General features: G+C 43.2%; 1 protein-coding gene across 1 annotated transcript in view; it reads right to left on the bottom strand.

The window, feature by feature from the left end:
- Positions 1-10,481: 10,481 nt before the first annotated feature.
- Positions 10,482-21,718, bottom strand: part of PPM1D (protein phosphatase, Mg2+/Mn2+ dependent 1D) — a 92,726-nt gene continuing 81,489 nt past the window's right edge. Inside the window, exon 2 of the mRNA XM_069226457.1 lies at positions 10,482-13,051. Within this exon, the coding sequence (XP_069082558.1) occupies positions 12,530-13,051 (522 nt within the window). The 3' untranslated portion in view covers positions 10,482-12,529. The remainder of the gene's footprint in view (positions 13,052-21,718) is intronic.

Consider the following 21,718-nt stretch of genomic DNA (forward strand, 5'->3'; position numbering starts at 1 on the left):
GGCAAGCAATGGGCAACCAATGAAGACTGCACAAAGAAGCTGTGACAGAGGCACGGGCTGGAATCTTCAGAATCAGCCAAGCACCCGCGTTCTGAATAATCTGGAGGCAGTGAAGCAAATAAAATGGTAGACCTAAATACAGGCTATTTGCATAATCTAGTTTTGATGTGACCAGAGCGTGAATGACAGATTTGTGGTTTTCCTCCAGGACCAAGTGGATCATCTTCTAGACCAATTTCAACGTCAGAAAACAGCTGAAAGACACAGCTGTAACCTGGGGTTCAAAGGATAGATTAGCATCAAATTTGACCAAGGTTCCTCACCACCGATGCTGTGAAAGTAGGTGGAAGGCTAGCTCAGAGGGTCACTAGTTGCAGGTGTCTGGGTGGCAGTCAATGCCGAAAAAAAGAGTCTCTGTTTTATCAGAGTTTAATTTGAGGCAGCTTGCGCTCATCCATTCTCAGACAGCCCACCAAGAACCCTTAAACCCAGCCTATCCACTCACCTCCTTTTCCTGAAATGTGATCAACTGCGTGTCATCTTTATAAGAGATTAACTCCGTTCCCCATGCCTCCACTAGCTTCGCCAAAGGGGCCAAGTAAATATTAAGAAGCGTTGGGCTCAAGGCAGAGCCCTTAGGTACCGCGCAATCAAGAGGTTTAGCTGTGGGAGAACCCCTTTGTGAACAGTCCTCCAGATACGAGGATACCCACATCCCATATTCTATCTAAGAGAATGGAGTGGGAGACTATTGAAGGGCGCTGACAAATCAAGGACAGCCATTGCTACAGAGCCCTGATCGAGATTGACATTAATGAATTCAGCAACCTCCAGAAAAGCAAAGTTTGTGCTGTAACCCGCATGGAAGCCAGACTGAGTGTCATATAGAAGGTTATTTTCCCAAATAAAAAATCTGGAGATTTGATAGCTGACCCACTTCTCCAACATTTTGACGACAGTCGATAGCAAGGAGATAGGCCAGAAATGACTATGCACTTTGGGGTCCACATTAGCTTTCTTCAGCAGTGGTAGAAGCATAGCCTGCTTCCAACTCAGTGCCACTATGGCTGCCTCGAGCACCGCATTCATCTGCTTATTAAAAATGGGGTTAATTATTGGAGCTGCCAGCTTGAGACTATCTGGGGGCAACGGGTCTACTGGGAGCGCAGATTTACAGCTGACCCGTAGGCTGGAAGAATACTTAAGCATGAGGGGATCTATATTGGATAAGTGATACGAAATGGGACATACTGTCCGCAGTGGGGACTGGAGACGCTTGCGGGGAAAACTTGTCATAAGTTATTGGATTTACTATATAAATAGTCTGAAAGTTCCTTGCACATTGTAGCTGACAAATCAAAATGTTTTGTGAAGCACTTGGTGACAGAAAAGAGTTCACCACTTTAAAAAGTTCACATGGTTTCTTGGTGGCGACGAGAATAGGGGATAAAAGTTTTACATGCCTTGTACACTGCACTATGCAAATTAACCACTTTTTTGTAAGTTGCTTTTGCGTCAGCCTCATAAGCTTTCCTCCAACTACATTCAAGGATTTTAGAGCGTGATCTCTCTCCTTTTTTTTTTTTTTTTAAACTGGCCAGTAAACCAGGGAGCAGACAAAGTTAATCTCTGTTGGGTTACTGCTTTTAGAGGAGCAATACAACCAAAGGCGCAGTACATCCAGTTAACAACAAAGGCCTATCAGGGCATATTGCCCATGCAAGTTCAAGCGGCTTTGCCTGTAGTGCCTTCAAGAACACAGAATTAAGAGATTTGTTTCCACAACCTGGAGGTTTCTGCAGAGGGAGCGTTTTCCTAGGGCAGACCATTTTAAAAGGCACTAAGAAGTGATCCAACCATGTTAACTTAAGGATCAGGACCATCTGAATATTCAAGGAGCGCGAGAAAAGAAAGTCAAGTGTGTGACTGACTTTATGGGTCAGTCCTATCACATGTTGCTTGAGGTTAAATCCCTCTAAAGTGACAAGGAAATGCTTGGCCCAGGAGCAATTGAAATCATCGATGTGAAGGTTTTAGTCGCCGAGCACCAGAAAATTTGAGCAGAGGATGGAAAGTTGACCTATCAAGTCTGTTAGTCTGAATAAAGAGTCGGCGATTCCAACCTCTAGAGCCCGACCTAACAAAAATGCCACCTCTGTGGTGCAATCACGTATGTGTCAAGTACACCCCCCTTACCCACAAATTGCACAAGTCCTAAAGATTCAAAAGTAAAAAGTTTTTAGCTGCTACCAAATTCTAGAACCCAGATTACAAATTCATACGGTCACTAAAAGATTCTAAAATGCACAATTTCTAGGCAATTTAAAAACAGCAGTTTAGGCATCTCGCACTTTTTATCTGAATAAGGAGCCCAAGATTCCAACCACTAGAGCACGAGCTGACAAAAATGGCACCTCTGTGGTGGAATCACATATAAGTCAAGTAATGCTCACCCAAAGTTGTACAAGCCTCAAAGGTTAAAAAAAAAAAAGTTTTTAGGTGCTCCCAAATTCCAAAACACAAATTACAAATTCATAGTCATTAAAAGATTCTAAAATGCACAGTTTGTAGGCAATTTAAAAACAGCAATTTACATGCAGAAAAGAGCTGCTAACTAACATCAGTAGATGGAGGAGAAGCTCCTCCATTAGAGAAGGGGGAACGTCGCTCCACTAATATAAATGCCCCGACCTGAAAAATAAAAAGGTAATAAATTTAATTTATCACCATTTTATTTTTCACTAACCCGAGTCAAGTCACGGGGTAAGGTGGGGCCACTGCTGCTGAGTGGCAGCAGCAGGGAGGTGTGGTGGACTGGGCACTTAAGTTTAAAGTGCACATTTCACCTTGGCCGGATGTCTTGTGACAGCCAGCCAGGCGTGCGCGCTCTAAACCGCTTCAGTGAAGCTGTCTTAGAAAGCTGGCTGGGGGGCAAGCATAGGCCTCCCAGTGTCCTTAGGAGCACTGAGAGAGCCTGCTGCATCCAAACCAGGCACTTCTCGGATGCTGGTTAACATAAGAGCAGCACCAGTATTAGTCAGGGGAGATGGCTGGGACCCGCGCTGGACAAAAGAAAAACAGTCCGACCCGGAGCTACAACGTGCAAGCAAGGTAAGTGAATATTTTATTTTACTTTTTAAATGTATTTAATGTGCACTAAATCGCCGACATGCATTACATTACTGTTTCAATGTTAAACATTTTAACTTTAGAACAATGATGTAATGAATGCATGCCAGCAATTTAGTTAATGTAATTGCATGCATGCACCCACCCATTTGTGGTTGCAGTTGCCATTGAGTAGATGGTGTTATGCGGCTCTAGTTGTGGCCCAGCCCACCAGGTGTGACTACATAAGAGAGCAGTAGGTGCCAGCAGGTATGCTGGCAATAGTTCCCAGTACTTTGTTAGTGCTACATTGAGGCCTGCGGAGAGGAACCCCAAAGAGTATCAGTGACGGCAAAAATAACAGTACATAACGTGTGCATACCTGGAACCGTTTTAATCCTGGCCCCGACTTAAGAGGAGTACCGTTTTCTGCTGATGGATATTGATAGCTACCTGCCTTAGATAGATAGGTAGATTTCCAGTTTCCAAATTTAAGGTAATTAGCTAGCCTTCGGCTTAAAAGCAGCTAATCGATGCACCAGTCATGAATTGTGAGAAAGAAGTTAAAATGGGCCAAGTGTCCCTGAGTTCAAGTTGTGTTAGAGCAGACTCAACATTTCGAACCTATTAGTTAGATGCAGATGGATCCCTTTGTTTTATGCACCTCCAAATACGCTGCTTCATTTTCATGTGGGGGATGCTGCACACTAAGTATTCTTTTAAGAAGCCAAATTAAGGGAGGCAGAATGGTGACGGAGTAGGTATCAGCTTCCCCCGTCCCTCCATCTGATGCCTTGAGAAAAGGCCTGCGACCCATGTGGAACTGCGGGGTTTCTGGATACACACTTCTCCTGTCGACTGAATGACGGCCTGGTTTTGTGTCGTTCCACAGGGAAAGAAAGATGCAGTCAAATTAAAGAGGCGTCATGAGAAGGCCACAAATGGAGAACAGCAGTTGGAAAAAGATGGACAGAGAAGAGGCTGGCTCTGTGGCTCACCTAGCGTGTGGTACACATACGTTTTGGGCCTCTGTGGAGGGGTGCCCCTCCTTGAACAGCAGAACTACAGAGCCCCATTGATAAAGATAAGACAGTGGAGCAGAATGGTCTTTTTTTGCTGCCACTCAGAGGTGGGGAGGCATGAGGGAGAAGTCTTGGTGACCAATTCACTGCATCTCTACTGGATGACCTCAACAGTGGTTGGAGCACCGCATAGTTTTGGGGAGCACCAAAATGTACACCCAGCAATGGGGACACAGGGCCTAAGAGGAACCAAGGCGAAGGGCCCTCATAGGGGAAAACTGAAGAGGGCTGAGGATTATCTAGTGACGTTCTCATCATCACTGGATAAACCAAGGTCTTTAATCAACACCTGTGTCATCTGAGTGCTCGGCATTATATAGTGCCCTAGTCTGTCAGCATTGTACCCTTAAGTGTCTTTGGTACAAACTAGGCACAGGCATCGCAGTCCTTGTAGCCTTTTAGCAGACAAAGGTTGCAGACCTGGGGGGTGGGGTCACTTTTCAAAAACTTGTGATGGCAGTTGGGGCAGAACTTAAAAGGACTTTTTCCATGACCCTCTTCTGCCTCTCCTCTTCATTCTGCGGCCATGTGGATGGTATCAGCAGTGTCGCATGTCGGGATTATAAACAATCTGTCATGTCTTTCGAGGTTTTCCTGTAAATCTCGGATTACTCATCTCTGCTCAAAAATTCTTCAGAGCTCCTCCATCATGCTTTCAGGCACAACAGCAGGAAAAAGAATCTGAAGATGGCTACTACACATAGGAAGTTCCAGGGCATCATCTGTCGTCACAAAGGGGACGCACTTGCCCCACCACAAACAATGGTCGACAATACCCACACAAAAAAAAAAAAGAACAAGCGTCTGCAATGCAATGAGTCTCTTGTTTGCTCGAGTTAGAGCCATTTGCGATGTAAATTCCTAACTGGACGTTTCTTGCCACACATTGAAAATGAAAAGTAAAACAGCTGACATAAGCAAGTCAATTCAAAGCACCACAGGCGCCGTGAGCGCAAAGCAGAGACGAGACACAAAATGAAAAAGAAGGGGGTCGGTCCCCAAGGTTGTAACAAAACCGTCCCAAGGCGGGAAAAACAAAGCATTTACCAATCTCAAAGGAATTTTTAAAGGAAAGCCCACAAACGAGTGAAAGTGATGGATGTGAGGTGGACGTGGTTAAAAACGCTCAAAGATACCAGCACGTCAGAAAAGCAGCACATCAGAAAAGCAGTACTTGTGCGCTGCTATGCTCAACCTAAAAAAGAAAAACAGTTTATGAACCCAACCATTAGATGGCGGAATAATGCACAGCATGCAAATCCAGAAGAGAGTTCATGCTGCAAAACTTTATTTGTGGACACCTGTTTCACCAAACCTTCAGGTGCAGGAAAATCAGGATAAGGTGGGTCTATGTCATCTGGCCACAAGTCAACTGACAGACTAGAGCACAGCTTTGAAAGCGTCTGTGAAGAGCTGCCAGAGTAGCAATAGCAGCTCAGAAGAGGAAGGACCGGATTGTAGATCATTAAATATTTACCTTCATTTCAACAGCAAGCAATTGCAAATCTAGCATTGCTGCCTTTCGCACAACTACCGTGAAAGAGGCACTTTCTTCTGTTGGCAGCCCTTTTAGTGAATCCAGCTCAGTTTCTGGAGATCTAGTTTAGTGCATTTTGAAAATCTAGATATAGTCCATCATCAGTATGATGCAGAGAAAGTAGGCTTTCTGCCTCCTTACCAGGGTTGTGTCAAACATTTTGCTTACCCTGAACTGCATCGGGGTCAGATCCAAAGAAGCCCTTAGCTTCTGATAAGCAAGGCAGTGACCTAGGTTTAGAGTCTGCTTGCAGACTAGCTGCATGATTTTTTAAATCTTGTAGCACGACACAGGCCTGTAGATGGCAAACATCATCTCTGGGTCAGACTGCTGTTTGAGTTGGGTCCGGGCTTTGTGCAGTGGAGGTCATATCAGTGCCAGCATGAAACTAACAGATATGCACCCCAAGGACAGGGTGAAAGTGTGAACCAGTGTTGTTACATTATGTGTATTTGTGAAAGCGCACAGACTCTTGAGTGTATCATGGCACTGGGTAAATGTGTGACTTGCTCTGTGTAAGATAGGTTGGTTAATTGAAAACCCAGGTCTTTGGCTTCTTGCAGGATAAGAGGAAGCTCTGATGTGGAGTGGGAGGCGCTCCACACTTCAAACGCAAGGTAAAAGAATGTGTCTTAATATGGTTCTGTGTACACAAGAGATATATGCGAGTAGGAGTGCTCTGGAGGTGTCTAGGTGGGGGGCACAAGGAGGTGCAACTGCTCAGGCAGATGGGGCCTAAGTTGTGTAGTGCCTTGATTGTCTGTGCATGTGTAAGGAGTCTGATATGAGTTTGGGAAGGAGGATGTTGATTTTTCTGCGGATGACTTGTCAGAGATAAGGTATGCGTTGAAGAGGGTGTGGCTGAGTGATTAACCTTGAGGAACTCTGCAGATGAATTTGCAGGCTTCACAGTAGTAAAGTGGCAGGCTGACAAGCTTGTGTTCTATCCGCTAAGGATCAAATCCAGCATAGAGTAGGTCCTTGGATACCAATTTTGTGCACGTCCCTTTGAGGAAGATGGGGTGTCAGACATTGCAAATGCTGCAGAGTTGTCGAGGAGGAGGGCCGCCACACCTCGTCTCAAAAATCATGCAAATGCAGTCCCTGTTACTGAGTGCTGTTTCTGTATTGTGGACCTGAATCTTGAGTGTGTGGTGTCGAATATAAGGTTGCTTCTGTGGGGTGGGGGAGTCAGTGAAGCTTTTGCAGATTAGTTTGTCTAAGAACTTGGCCAAGTATGGTAAGAGGGACATTGGTTTGTAGTTGGAAAGCGCAGCCGAGTCAGCTAATGGTTTTGTGAGCAGAGGTGTGACAGTGGCATGTTTCCAGGTGTCCCGGAAAGTGACTGAGTTGATGGAGGCGTTGAGAATCTGTGATCGTGCTTCACTGATTAGAGTCCTTTGGTGAAACGGTGGTTGGAGCAAGGGTCAGACAGGATCCTCTCCTCCAAGTAAGTGGTCTCCACTGTAGCAGTGATTTTGACAGTGGTGGTGATGGGCCACAAGGTCAGAGTTAATTTGTCAGCTATGATGGGAAGTTGAGTTGCAACAGTGATGGGGTTCAGTTTAAGTTGCTATACATGGAGGTGATCGAGAGCTGTTGTAAAGGTCTTGCAAGGGCGTTGAGGAGCGTGCATTGCATGGGTGGTGGTTGGTCTGTGTGAACGTATGGCTGGTTTGAGTGAGTGGAGTGCTGTTGATGTGGTAGAGTGCAGGAGAACTTGCAGGAGGTGTACGTAATGAACACTTCTGTGCAGTGTGGTAGGAGCACTGCGAGTGGGGACCAGGTTTGAGAGGAGAACAGCAGAGTAGCGGTGTGTAACAAGAGGACCAGAGTTACTGGCACTGGGCAGTGTGCAGAACGAGGATTGATATCCTGCTTTTAAAGACCGTTGTGGCTGGAAACCAGTGGTCACTTCCTGCACAGAAAGATGATGGGAAATTCAGTGGTCCGTTCCTGCGCAGATGGATAATAATAAATTAAGCCCTCTTGCTTGGCTTCTTTTGAAGAACATGTCCAGGTATGGGCCCCCGACATGGTAAATTGGCATTGTGTGAGGGATCCACATCAGAAATCCAACTGAATCCCTTAGCATTTCTCTTGAGGCATGAAAGCATGAAGAGCTGCAGCATGCCCTCCTTGAAGGACACTACTTACTGTAGGGTTGACGAGAGCCTGTGGATTTTGGGCCAGGCTGGAACCAGACGTGGTAACAGATTTTAATCAGAAGACTCTTGCTAGGTATGATTTTGATTGCCACTCATGCATCTTCTCACTTGATTTCCAGCGGGAGTGGGGGCTGGAGATTAGTCCTGCTTACATTTTATGCACTTAGGGCGTGCCTTCCTCTTACCAGAAGACAGAGAAGGAATGGAACGTAAAAAAAAAAAAAAAACAGCTTCATGAGCAAGACTGCTAGCAGCACCACAATTTGGAGTGGGATCCATGTTTCTACTGTAAACTCTTTTTATGTTTGGCAACACAAACTGCCATGCCCAGATTGCCCTCTGGTGCAAGAGGGCATATTTATCACACAACTTTGAGTTGTGACAGGAACTCAAGCATATTGTGTGGACACTGTGTGGGTCCGTGACAGACATCTACTTCTTGCACTCTGAGCACTACTTGAATCCTGTCATTTTTGGGGGAAGACCCTGGCAAACTGAGGTGAAGCCTTTAATCATCAGAAATCCGAAAACGAAGATCTAAGACCCAATCATCGGAGAAAAAGCGGTGAAATGTTGTCAGTGATGAACTGAGTATGTGCCGGACGTCTATTAATGAGGCACAATAAATCAGAAACTGATGCTTGTCCATAAGTCTAGTTACTTTGATGATGTTACATCCAGTGGGCAGAGTCGTGGCTGAAGCGCTACTGCTGTGGAAAAGTTTAAACATGCTTGGAGTATATTCACAAAATGAGGAATCTGCACAATAATGTAGCCATCAGAACTGGTCCACCTCTCAGTCCCGTTGTAAACAAAACACATCTCACACCAAATTTAGGTGTAGAGCACAGGAATCTTGCCACTCTCCTATGATACTCATCTGAATGCTTCTCAGGTGGTCTCATTCTTCCTTCACTAACTTCACAAGCTGACAGAGCCCTGACATTTCACAATTCCTGGATAACTAGTCCAATCTCATTTTTCATGCACCCATCTCCAACACGGACAACACCTAGCTTAGTGGTTTCACCTTCCCTGACTCATGAAAAAACTAGATTTGATTTCTGCCAGGTCCCACCAATTGGGAACACAAGAATCTCCAGCCGGGTTTCTGCATCATTAGGCTAGATATGAATCCTGTGCCAACAGTGCCATATGGCTGAAGCTATATCACCCCAACAAGTCATGAGCAGGCCCAAACCTGTGTGGAATTATTTGTATTCCTGCCTGGAAGAAATCAAGCTTGGGAACTTCGGCAGGTCTGTTCCTACTTGAACAGGATCAAAACTGGTATGGATATAATTGATCTTGGTACAGAGAGGCATATGGTGGGAATAACTATGGACTGGAATGCTGCCTAGAGCGATCACCAATGGCAGAGATTAATTTAACCATTCCTTCCATCACCATGTTTATTGCAGTGATCTCCTTCAAAGAGCATTGAAAAACAAAAGAAGGAGATGCTTTGCTGGCAAAGCAGCCTCAGACACAACCCTTTCCTCAAGTCCACATATTCTAGTCTAGTTGTACTAACCACTACTCACCCCTCTAAATGTCAGTTTCAATCAAGCTGACTGCTGCATCACTAGACCGTGCAAAATTCAGACAGATTTTCTTTAGGAACTACACAGGCTGATGAAATATTACATTTAAATCACTAAGTCAGTGACATGGCCAATTGCACAAACAAGCAGAATACTTGGCCGGCAATCTAGAATTTTCTGGCCACATTTATGCATAAACCTGATAGCACTGGAGAAAATAAACCCCAAACCAAATATGATTTTTTCTTCTTTAGCCCATTCCAAGTGGAATCATCGCCTACCAGGACTGCCCTTGGTCACTTTTTTTATAAGCCCATTTACCATTCACCTTCCCCTTCTGCCAACAGCTCCAAACTTTTATGAACTGTTCATCCTGAATTATGGATGTCCCAGCATATCTAGGTAATGTTATGCCTCTAGATAACCAATACTATGTGAAATAATCCCAGTTACTGTCAGTAGTATGCCTTGACGTGCGAGTCTTACATGATGGTTCTCTAATACTAAGCCCCTAATTCCCTGTTTTAACATTTTCTGTTCTGCCGCCCAAAGTTTTACACCATATAAATTGTCCATATAAAAAAAAAAAAAAGAATGTACAACTTCATTTATGTTCATGTGCTAGATGTACTTCAGCTGGCCAAACCACATTGATGTCACCAGTTATATGGTGCATATTTTGTGAACTAGCACTTTGATAACAGACCCAGACCTGGACCTAGAAACTTGTCACTAACAACCAGTGATAGCCAAATTCAATGTTGATAAATTCCAGCAAATAAAACCTGTTTTCTTCCAAGACGTAATTAATGAGTAAGCAGGTCAGTTTCAGGTTTCTTTTTGTGACCCATGGGCCTGCTTGCCTTCAGAATAAGTGCACTCTGTTACATTTATTCTTTTTACAGACGTATGCTCAAACTGTGGCTGCAGTCCATTTGAAGCTGTAAAAGACGGTATCCAAAGTGCATAAAAGATAGTGGGAAGCAGTGGAGAAAAATCACCCATTTCGTAGTTTTAGACCAATGAAGAGGAAAGAAAAAACAAGAGTTTACCAGTTTTATTTAGGTGAACAAACTTAATAGAAGGTCCACAAACTCGTAATGCTATTTCAAATATAAAATAATTTAAGAAATTATAGTGGTAAAAATTAGCAGCACCATGTCTCTATTGTAATCTAATAAAACAAGATCGTGATGCTTCTAAACTAATAAAAGTAAAATAAATAAAAAAAACACAAGTCCAAGAGTTAATGTGTTTCAATCCCAATGTTTTGAATGCCCTGGTTAACTTCTGGATGCTGGACAACACGAATATGACATTAGCAGGAACAGACTGGTGGCAGATTAAACAATTAATTTTTAGATCCAACTAGCACATTACTCCAGCTATGCTTACATCAAGCTATGTATACAGAAGTGTATGACTGAGGTAACAATGAACTGTTGATTTCCACCAAGTTTTCATGCTTCATCCACACTAACAATTTAACGTAATCTAACTTAATCCGTAATGCCTACCTAGGACACTGATTAGTACCTACCCTCGTGACATCTCTAATGTGAAAAGACAGTGATTTCCATGAGTGAATTGACGGCAGTGATAGGAAAGGCTTTCCGGGTATTTGGACATTAAAATATGTTGCACTAAAAAAACAGAAACTGTTCACCCACTGACAGATCAAAATCCAGATTTTACTTGCATTTTTTAGAAGAAGAAAAAAAAAAAAAAAAAGAAGTCGAGGGTAAAGAAAAAGAGAAGCTCGGGAGCCCTCCGCTATCACTTGAAATTAATGTATATTATACTAAAGTGTTTAAACACTTTCACAGTAACGGAGGGAGGGAAAAAAAGAGAAAAAATATACACTTGATATACATAATGGGTGATTCGTCAAGACTATTGAACCATAAGTTCTGATGAAGCATACAGTATGCTCTTCGATCTCAGGCATAAATATGTATTACTTTGGATGGATCTATTAGGTGAAGGGAGAACAATAAGCCCTCCTAAAAGAGGGAACACATTCAGGCATGGGCCTCTTCATGAAAACGAAATATTAGAAGTGTTAAAGATTAAGAGGTCTATTGTGGCCAAAATGAAAATTATGTGGCTCATGGTCAGGCAGATTCCTCAAGTAAGCAAGAAACAAGGATTCGCAAATTAAACTCTACAGTGCATAAAACATTTTTATAATTTCTGTCCCAACATACTAAGGGAGGTTCTGCAGCCAAAAAATATGCAGTATTAATTTTAACATTAAAAGAAAACCACCATCACAAGGGTGACCTTTTTTGCATTTATTTAAATGCAGATGTTGGGTGGTGAGACTTCGTTAAGAGATCAAGAAAGCTATGTATGTGCATATCCTTTCGAATACAAAATTCAGAATTTCACACAAAATATTTGCAAGTAAACCGTTTGTGAGGGGAATGGCAGAAGAGTTAATCTCAACAAAGGCCTGTTTTTTTCTTTAAATCCAGATATCTTTCTTGGTAATCGTGCCACAGTTTACTTAAAGGGAATCCCACTGAAACATGATGGCTAAGCGGTCATTAAAGGACAACTGTAGTATCAAATGGAAAAAACTACTATGAATGTTGAACATCCCAACTTCTGTGTTTGCCGGAATATTAGAACATAGCTGAGAAAAACTAAATGCAGATGGTGTGGTCTTAAAATCGACAGTAGCTCCATTCTTCTAGTTTGTTTTACTATGAAAATACATCCCATCATCTGTTCAATAATTTAAATAAAACGTTAGATTCAGCTGCCAAGCAAATACGAATTAATAAATTCATGTATAACACTAAAATAGCGCAAAGATTTGCAATGGAGAACGAATAAAATGTTTAGCTCAATTGTGACATTTACACAATAAAAGGTGTTCAAATTTGTACACATTTTTACAAATAATGTACCCTAGGTCTATAAAATTCACAGTTATAATACACAAATAAACCTGATGAGTATGTTTTATCACCCCACCTCATTCCATGTCACCAGAGTAAAATATTCCCTACATTAAAACAGTTTTGAGACGACCGCAACAAATCCAAATGTATGTCACCAAGAGAGTGGTTTTATTGCCACTGCCTAGCAAACACAAATAGTTTTCCTGTGCTGCTGTATCAACGGGTTCTCCAATTTCTTCTGCCCCCTTAGGCTGCGCCTCATTATAAGCTTGCCCGAGGTTCTTCGTTTTGGTGTGACTGATAGGTTTCTGGATTGTTCAGTGCTTGTTCTGCTGGGACTGCGTTTAGGCTTCTTAACGAGAGGTGCAGAGTTGGACTCTTCCAACGTCCTTTTGAAGCTGCGTGTTGGTGTCCGCTCCACTTCAGCTGTAGAATTCTTTAGGCTTTTTGGGTCAGCAGTAGCGTTTATGGTACCAGAAGGCGAGATGCCAACTGACAATCCACAGCTAATAGGGCTATACGTTCGTGTAGCTTTGCTGTTATCAAACAAGTCTGACTCAAGTGAGAAGGTGGAAGGCATGGTACCACTTTTGCTCATCTCCCCAAAGCAACGTACGTTTCTTTCAGAGTAAGCATTTCTACGGACAAGAGAAGGAACTGGTTCAGAGCAAGAAAATCTTTGCCAGGGATCCTCATCAAGAATCTAAAAAGAAAGAGAAAACGATTATACAAATACAGCTTTACAAATAACAAAAACGTTTAAAACATGGACTGGTCTTCTGCACACAAATAAGTCCAACTAAAATGTGAGAAAAATATAATTAAGTTAAAACCCTAGAAGTTCAGTATCTTCTTCATGCAGATAGGTTTGGAATTGAAGCGCACACAATTGCACCAAACTGCATGCACTGGAAAGTTATTAGCAAAGACTTCCATCAAACAGAAACAAGGCCCGAGGCAAGGGGAATTACTTGGTTAGAGAGCCCAGGCTTGACAAGGCAATAGAGCTGGGAATGACAGATGAGCCAGTTCCATCTGTACAGACTTCTGAACACACCAGGCTGTGGGAAGGCCTAACAAGTTAGTTAAAGTGCTGCATTCAAATTTTGAATCAAAGGAATATTCTTTGATAGTGTTATTACAATATGACAATGTATCCTGCACGATATGATCAAGCCCTACCATTTTGAATGTTTTGCTTCCTGAGTAAGCAAGGTCAAGGTTCGAACAAATCCTCTCCACGCCCAAACCCTCCTGGGAATGAAATACCTGGAACAACATTTACTAGAACACTGAATAGGGGGCTATCTTTTGACAGAATTTGTCTTCAAAATAATGATCTTAACTAACAACCTTTGTGCGAGCTTGAGGGTACAGAGGACGGGTGGAAGCTTTCTGCATAGTGGCTGTAGTACGTGAATTTTATGGTCCAAAGGACCCTTCACTAACAGAAATATCACTCAAACAGCCATCAAAAATTCAGGGATTACACACTGATTTTTTTTTCTTTTGTCTGCCACTGTTGCAGCTATCTTCCTTTAATCTACCTTCTGTTGTAGTACTGCGTATTTCTGTTTGAGTTGCAGCTGTCACGGATGTCAATCGATGAAAATCTAGACAACTGCATCCCATGAACTTACATGAGTGCCAATATAGCTGCTTCATTGGTACCCATACAGTCCATCTTTCCAAATTTACTATCTGGGAAGGTACAACAGTAATTTGCTAGGTGTATTCTTCAAAGAAATTGAGGCCATGATAACGCCAATCTGTGCTTGTCTAAGGTAGTGTGGCAGCAAAGGATTATTTTACCTACCCTGTAAGCATATGTTCATATTCACATGCTCTGCATTCTCCTGCCATCTAGTGTTGGGGCAGCATATGCACAAGTAGTATTTCTCTGAAGAAGCTTTTCGAGTCACGAGGCAAAATGACTCCTCCTCACGTTGATATTGCACATGGGCATCAACTCCACTGTTAGACAGTCAGGTGAGAATGCAGTATAAGTGTTTGTAACAGATGTCCATGCATATGTCTACAATAAAAATACTGCAATAGACTCAATTGGGATGAGGGCGGATGCATGTGAATTTACAGCACTACATCCCATGAACTGACGCTTACAGGTCAAGTAACTTAATCCGTTCAATGGCACATATAGCTGTAGATACACATGCTCTGCATAGACAGTAAAGCAGTGCTCTCCAGAAAACGGTGGCTAACCTGTAGGTGTTGGAGTGGTCTGAAAAAGGGTACATAACTGTGCTTGTTCTACACTTAGTTGCTGTTGTGCTAAGACATCCACATAGCAGTGTTTATTGAAAGTGTGGGGAGTGGACAATGTAGCTGCTTTGCAAAATCCAGCTATTGGTATATTGCCCAGGAAAGCCACAGATGCTCTCATCTTACGTGTACAATGTGCTCCAGGATGCGAAGGTAAAGTTTTTAGCTTTTGCAAAACAAGCCTGAATGCATTTGACTATCCATCTTGAGATGCCAGATTTAGTTATAGGCTGCTGTGTGTGTGGTGAAAAAGCAGTAAGTTGTTTGGTTTTTACGAAATAGATTGGCTTGGTCAATATACATTAATGCTCTTTTTACGTCAAATGTATGTAGGGCACTTTCCGCAAGTTTATCAGGTTGTGGAAAGAAGACTTGTAGTTCAACTGATTGATTTAGGTGGAAAGCTGAAACTACCTTTGGGAGAAATTTTGGTTAAGAACATAGGACTACCCTATCTTTGTGAAGTTGGAAGAAAGTTTCTTCCAAGATTAGTGCCTGAAGCTCACTAACATGTCTAAGTGAAGTGATTGCAACTAAAAAAAGGCTACTTTCCAGGATAAAAACTACAAGGGCCAGTTATGCATAGGTTCAAATGGTGGGGCCATAAGTCTGATGAGTACTATGTTTAGATTCCAAACTGGTGCAGGAGAAATCCTGCGTGGAATTACCCTTCCATAAATACCTTGATTACTGGTACTTTATTGATAAGTATTGGCAGTTTTGTAGCTAGGCAGCAACTGCGGCAAAGTGCAGCCTTACTGAAGTATACAATAGACCACAGGTGTGCAAAAGAATTAAGTAGCAAACAATACATTGAACAGTTGCACTGAAAGGGTCAATGTGTTTGTCACAGCAGTAGAACACATATTTTCCACTTAGCTGCATAACACGCTCTGGCTGTAGGTTTATGTGCCTCCTTGAAAATGGTCATACATTCTTTGTGGGAGGTGGAAATAACTAAGCTCTATGACCTCAGGAGCCAAATCGTAAAGCTGAGTTACTTTGTATTTGGGTGCCTGATTTCACCATGGTTCTGAGTGAGAAGCCCTGGGTTGAGGGAATGCTTCTTGTGTGGCATTACTGAGCTCAAGTAGAGTGGTGAACCATGGTTGTCGAGCATAAGTATGAGCTACTATAATGTGGGTGAGAGATGTTTACCGGAGCTTCCAAACCCCAAATGGAAGAAGAGGGAGAGGTGGAAAAGCAGAGGCAAATATCCCTGACAAGTTCATCCATAGAACATTGCCCTTCGATAGGGCTTGTGGGTGCCTGGCAGTGAAGTTTGGGCATTCTGCATTGTTTGCAGTGGCAAACAGCTTTGTGTGTGAAAACCCCATTTGTGGATGTATGAGAGGAGGAATCAGGGGGTGGAGTTCTCATTCATGGACTTGCTGCCACATCCTCCTGAGAAGGTCAGCAAGGCTGCTGTCCATGCCTGGGAGGTGTTCCCCTAATATGTTAAAATGTTGTGACGTATTGCCCAATGCCAAATTTTGAGACATGCGTGATAACTGTGGATTTGCCCGCCCCGTGTTTGTAGATAAAACAAGGCTGTTGTGTTGTCCATCCGGACAATTACACCTAATACAACTTTGCCTGTTAGAAAAGCTTTCAATGCCATACGAATGGCTTGAAGCTCCAAGTTGATGTGTAGGATACAACAAACAAGAGGTGGTAAATGCCATAAGCTCGCACATCCAATCGTGTATACAGTATTCTGGGACTAAGTCGTGTGTTGCTGGGTGCCAACCTGGTGCAACAACCAACTACCAAGGATGTTAGAAATGCTCACTAGAATAGTCAGTAATGATAATTGTCAATGTAGACCAGGGCACACCAAAAAGTAGTTCGGCATAGTTCATCCAAGTGGAAAACAACTGAAAGTCCAAAGCCACGTAGTTGGTGAGGATAAAGTTTATTCTTATCAAGAAGGAATAGGTCCAATACATGTTTTGTCACATTGACTTTATCAACGCTAATGTAGATTAGGTCATCAAAAAAGATGTCTAGTAGTACAGGACAATCTACATATTCACAATTGATGTGTAGATCGGTATTTAAGCCATCTTGGGGCAAATAGAGTCTGTAAAGACAAACCAATGAGGTCAATGATGATTTCGAAGTATATATCTTGGATAAATGGCCATGGTAAGCCTTATTGTGTAGTTAACCGTGCTCCAAAGCGTTGGTTCAGATCGTATCTTGATAAAGTCAATGTGACGAGAAACAGTTTTCCACTTGGATGAACTATGCTGGACTACTTTTTGGTGTGCCCTGGTCTACCTTGACAAGTTGATGTGTAGGCTTTGATGTTTGGAATCCTAGAGTCCCTGGATTGTGAGATTCTGCAAGTGAGCACCCCAATCTGTAAGGGATGCGTCCGGTGTGAAAATGATCTGGGGAACAAAGCAGAGAAATGACTGATCATTGGATAGGTTTTGTGTGGTTTCACCATTGCAGAGAGCGGTAAGTGAGGCTGCTTACCAACACTACCTCTTGGAACTGACCCTACCACTACGACCATCGAGTCGCCATACATTCTTGCAGTGGACTCGTATGTAGTGTGGCACGTGGTACTACTGCCATCAGATCTAGGAGTCACTGAACTGTTCTGACTTGTGCACTGATTGGGATTAATCTGTTTCATTAATGTTATGTTCTGAATTCTGACCAAATTTGGATAATCTAACCCCAGCTGTGTGTTGATAGCCCCTAGGTACGGCTGAATCCGTGAAGGGGGACAGTGAGACATCTATAAGTTGATTGTGAACCCCAACTAACTGAGAGGAAGAGTTGTCTGTGTGTTGGAAACGTACTGACTTTGATAAGCCAGTCGTTAGGTATGGGAAGACATGAATGGTCTGTCTGCAGAGATGTGCTGTGACTACTGCCAGGCATTTCGTGAACAATCAAGGTGCTGTAGTGACCCCGGAAAGAAGCACTTTGAACTAGTAATGTATACCCTGTATGATGAACCTGAGGTTTTAGTGGTGAGTTGGATGGATTGGAATGTGACAATAGGCATCCTTTAAGTCTAGTGCAGACAAAGTTGCTCTGTTGTAACAGAGGGATCACATCTTTGAGGATTACCATATGAAAAAGTTGTTGAAGAAAGTAATGATTTAGCAGTCAGATCTAGGATAGGTAGAAGTGATCAATCTTTTTTGGGAATGAGGGAGTATAGACATCAGTGGCGGCTTGTGGGTGAGAAAAGGGGTGAGGTGGCGCGTGGCAGGGGAGGAGGCAGAAATAAAAAAATTACCTTAGTTCCATGCCGCACTGCTCCGCTCCTCCGTCCTCAAATGGACTGCAGCAGGCACAGGCTCACAGCCTGCCCTGCAGCCAATCCTGGGAGATCCCAGGCAGACTAGGAGCCTCTGCATGCTTTTCCAGCCCGGCAACAGTGCGGGCTGCGGAGAGCACACTGCGCACATCGGCCCAAGAGGGCGGGCCAAACATGTGCTCTGAGGAGAATGCACAGTGCACTCCACTCAGTGCTCGTTACAGTCTGTGGTCCTCCCCTTTTAATATAAAACGATAAACAGTTTATCGTTTCCGATTAAAGGGTATGCAGCTGCTGCTTCTGGCAGGAGTATTGGGGTGGTGGTGGTGGGGGAATGGAGCTGCCCCAGATAGACTGTATACTTCTATGCCCGGTCACAGGTTCTATAGCTCCTTTTTGAAAGAGCCTGCACTTCCTCTTTCAGGAAAGTTAAATGTTCTATGGAAAGTTTGAGTTTGCGTGGTGGGATGTTTGGAAGTGTTTTGATGAGCTGCAGACAATAACCATGTTGGATAATATACAGCTGTTATGTTTTTCCAAGTGGTAACAATTGTTGTAGACATCCCCCAACAGGCGTTAGATGGTCGGGGGGAATGGGAAGAGTCATTGCTGAGAGGTGGAGGGAGTGGCAACTGTTTACTCTATATGTGCCTCTGTGTAAAAAAAAAAAAAAAATACACACCCTTGAAGGGGAGGCTGCTGTATAAAAGAAGTGGAGACATCTGATGATTTTGCTTTGGTTCCGGTTTGTACATGGAGTGTGAAAGGAGCTGCGAAGAGTGGGAGTTTGAAATGCCCCCATAGACTTGGCAACTTCATTATCTTTTTTTAAATTTTTTCTAGAGTCTGGTCCACTTGTGGGCCAAATAAAAGTTTCTGGTCAAATCGAACATTTAGAAGTGTTTGTTGCACTTCTGCCTTAAAGCCAGATATATGTAACTAGCCAAGTCTACGTAATAAAATGCTTGTATTAACACTCCTAGCCACTGTGTCTGCTGCGTCATGGGCACATTTAATGGAATTGTTGGAGATTAATTTACCCTCCTGAACAATCTGCTGACCTTTTTTTTCCTATACTCCTCAGGGAGATGCAGTAGGAATTCCTTCTTCCCAATGGACTCTGTCATACATAGCCAACAGCCCTTTGGTATTATATTAGCTATGTGCCAATAACAGGATGCTTGTGCTGCAAAAAGATGCATCACTCAACTTAGATTCTTTATCAGGTGGAGGGGCATCTGCTGATGTGTGGGAGTTAGTTCTTTCCCTCGCAATTGATACTACTAAAGAATCTGGAGGAAGTTGGCCCTTAGTCCGAGGGTGCAGCATTATATTTCTTGTCCACCCTTGGTGTTATAATGCATGCATGTACAGGATCTTTAAACATCTCTTCTGCATGACGTGCCATCTTTTAACATAGGCAGATGTTGACATGCCCTTGTGGTAGAAGATAATGTCTGAAAAAGAAAGTCATCCTTTATATGATCTTTATGCAATGGGACCTGGTGGTATGTCACTGCACCCTAGTTATAAGTTCTTGGAATGATGCTGCATCATTCGCGGGTGAGAGCTTAACTGGGCAGAGGTGTGGATCCTCAAGAGGGTCAATAGTGCCCAATGGATCTGTGGCTGCTGTTTGTTAACCCCTTCTTCCTGGTGACCTATGTAATATTGTGGGGAGCCTAGGGGAGTAACATCACCTAGGTCAGTAAAAGAGTGATGTGGTGGTGGTTGTGAGGGAGGAAGTGGAGATGGTGGAGAAGCAGGCAAAGGTGGATGTAGAGGACTAGTGGCAATGATTTCTTTTGTCTTTTTAGGAGGTATAGGCAGTTCAATGGCCTCAATGAAATTAAGCTGGCGCTTTGATGGAGTAGGCACTGACTGAACTGCCTTTGCCATAATGCGTCCAGTAGAAAGCTGCATGTGTATTTTCTTTTGGGTCGATCTTCTCTGCAAGTCTCTAGGATCGGATCCAGTCCAGAGTCTGTAGTTTTCTGTACCTAGATTGGACTGTGTTTCGGTACTGAGGTGGTCGGGCCGAAGTGTTGTCAGTTGGATTGATAGGAGCAGGAGGTTGATGGTCGGCTCGGCACAAAGATTGGTCAACTCAGTACAACAGAGGTGTGGTTTTCGTTGTTGGGTCCCAGGGTGGGGCATCCTTAGCTGATATTCATGCCTTCCATGGCCTGTTGGCAGTGGTAGCCTCGAAGCCATTATTTCGGTCGGAACAGAATGTTTTTTAGTCAGCTGGACAGCGGCATTTGTACTCCCTGCACGCTGTCCCGGCCCAAGATCTTGGGCCTGCATAACGAACTCTAATTTGGAGTGATTCAGAGTCCAGGATAGAAAGGGCTTCCTCTTCTGCTGCTGAGTCCTTGTGCAGTTCCTCTTCCTGTTTGATGTGATGGAGAACAAATATGTTGAGGGGTTTCCGAGGTCTTTACGCCGCATCTCCTTTCGCTGAGCTCTGCGTCCCACGTTGTCATCTTCGATTGAAAAGATAGACAGGCCTCTCAGTTCTCCGTCGTGGTCGGGAGACAGGGACAGGTTACAAACCTGATGGTCTGTGTGTGGATATTTTGTGTGGCAGCTGGGACAGAACCGAAATGGAGTCCGTTCCATTAGCAGAGCATCTTAGGACGAGTCCAATGAGAAAGAAGAAGGGTGAGGTCTGAAGGCCGCAAGTATAAAACATCGATTTGATGAGTGACTGTTTCCTTGTATTTTTCCAAGACGGAGATGGGAACACAAACAAAAAACACATTTGGTAATCAGTATGCAAAACGAACTGAAGCCTGGGGGGAAAAAAAAAAGTCCAAACCCAATGGCGGCAAAAAAACAATCTAACAATGGAGTTGATGCCCATGCACAATATCACCGAGAGGAGTCACTCTGCCTTGTGACATGAGAAGTTTCTTGAAAGAAAAACAACTTGCACACATCCAGACCCAGCACTAGATGGCATGTGTATGCAGAGCATGTGTATCTACAGCCACACGTGCCATCAAACACATAGTTTCTGCCATACTAATAGAACAGAATCTATGAGGGCCACATTAAAAGACAGCAGGTAAACTACTGTTTACTCAAAAGGCAGACAATTTTCGTTTTTTTCTGTGCAACAAAGCTGTCATTCTAGGTTTGGTAAGCTTTAACTCCTGCAAGGTGTTGATTCTACAGGAATTAAAATTAAGATGCAGATTTGTCAGTCTCCATCTTAAAGAAAAACATGAAAATTGCAGGTAAGACCAAGACCTACAACCTCTGGTATTTCGGTGCTGTGAACACCTTCGTACTATGCTACTCATCCGAGTTTAGTCCAATCACTCATTCTGTCAGTTTTCAAAATGAGAACAGCAATTGGTTTTAAAGAAAGCAGCAGGACCAAGCTCTGTAGAGTTGAAGCTACCACTCATGATACACCTGATGCTAGTCCATTTCTAAGGGGAACATCACAAAGGACTGGACTTCAATTCAACTGCAGTCAAGGAGCTGACGATGTGGCTGGAATATATACAAAGTTGCTATAAGTGCACAGAGGTGGTATTACGACCACAGATGATAAACAAAGGGCTTTATATATGGCAGTGTACAACGCCTCCATCTGCATGTAAAGTCGAGGTGTTGTGAGCATTGTTAGCTGGATTTGCAATGTTTGAAGGAAGTTGAGTTCCTATGCCCTGACCAATGATGGGACAACTCGTCTCAAAGAGGTGATTAACTCCAAAAAAAAAAAAAGTCTCAGGTGGCCTATGAAAGAGGAGTGTAGCTTGGTGGCACTGAGTGAGAGTGAAGCTTCTGACT

Source organism: Pleurodeles waltl, chromosome 3_1 (assembly GCF_031143425.1).
Source record: "Pleurodeles waltl isolate 20211129_DDA chromosome 3_1, aPleWal1.hap1.20221129, whole genome shotgun sequence".
NCBI lineage: Eukaryota > Metazoa > Chordata > Amphibia > Caudata > Salamandridae > Pleurodeles > Pleurodeles waltl.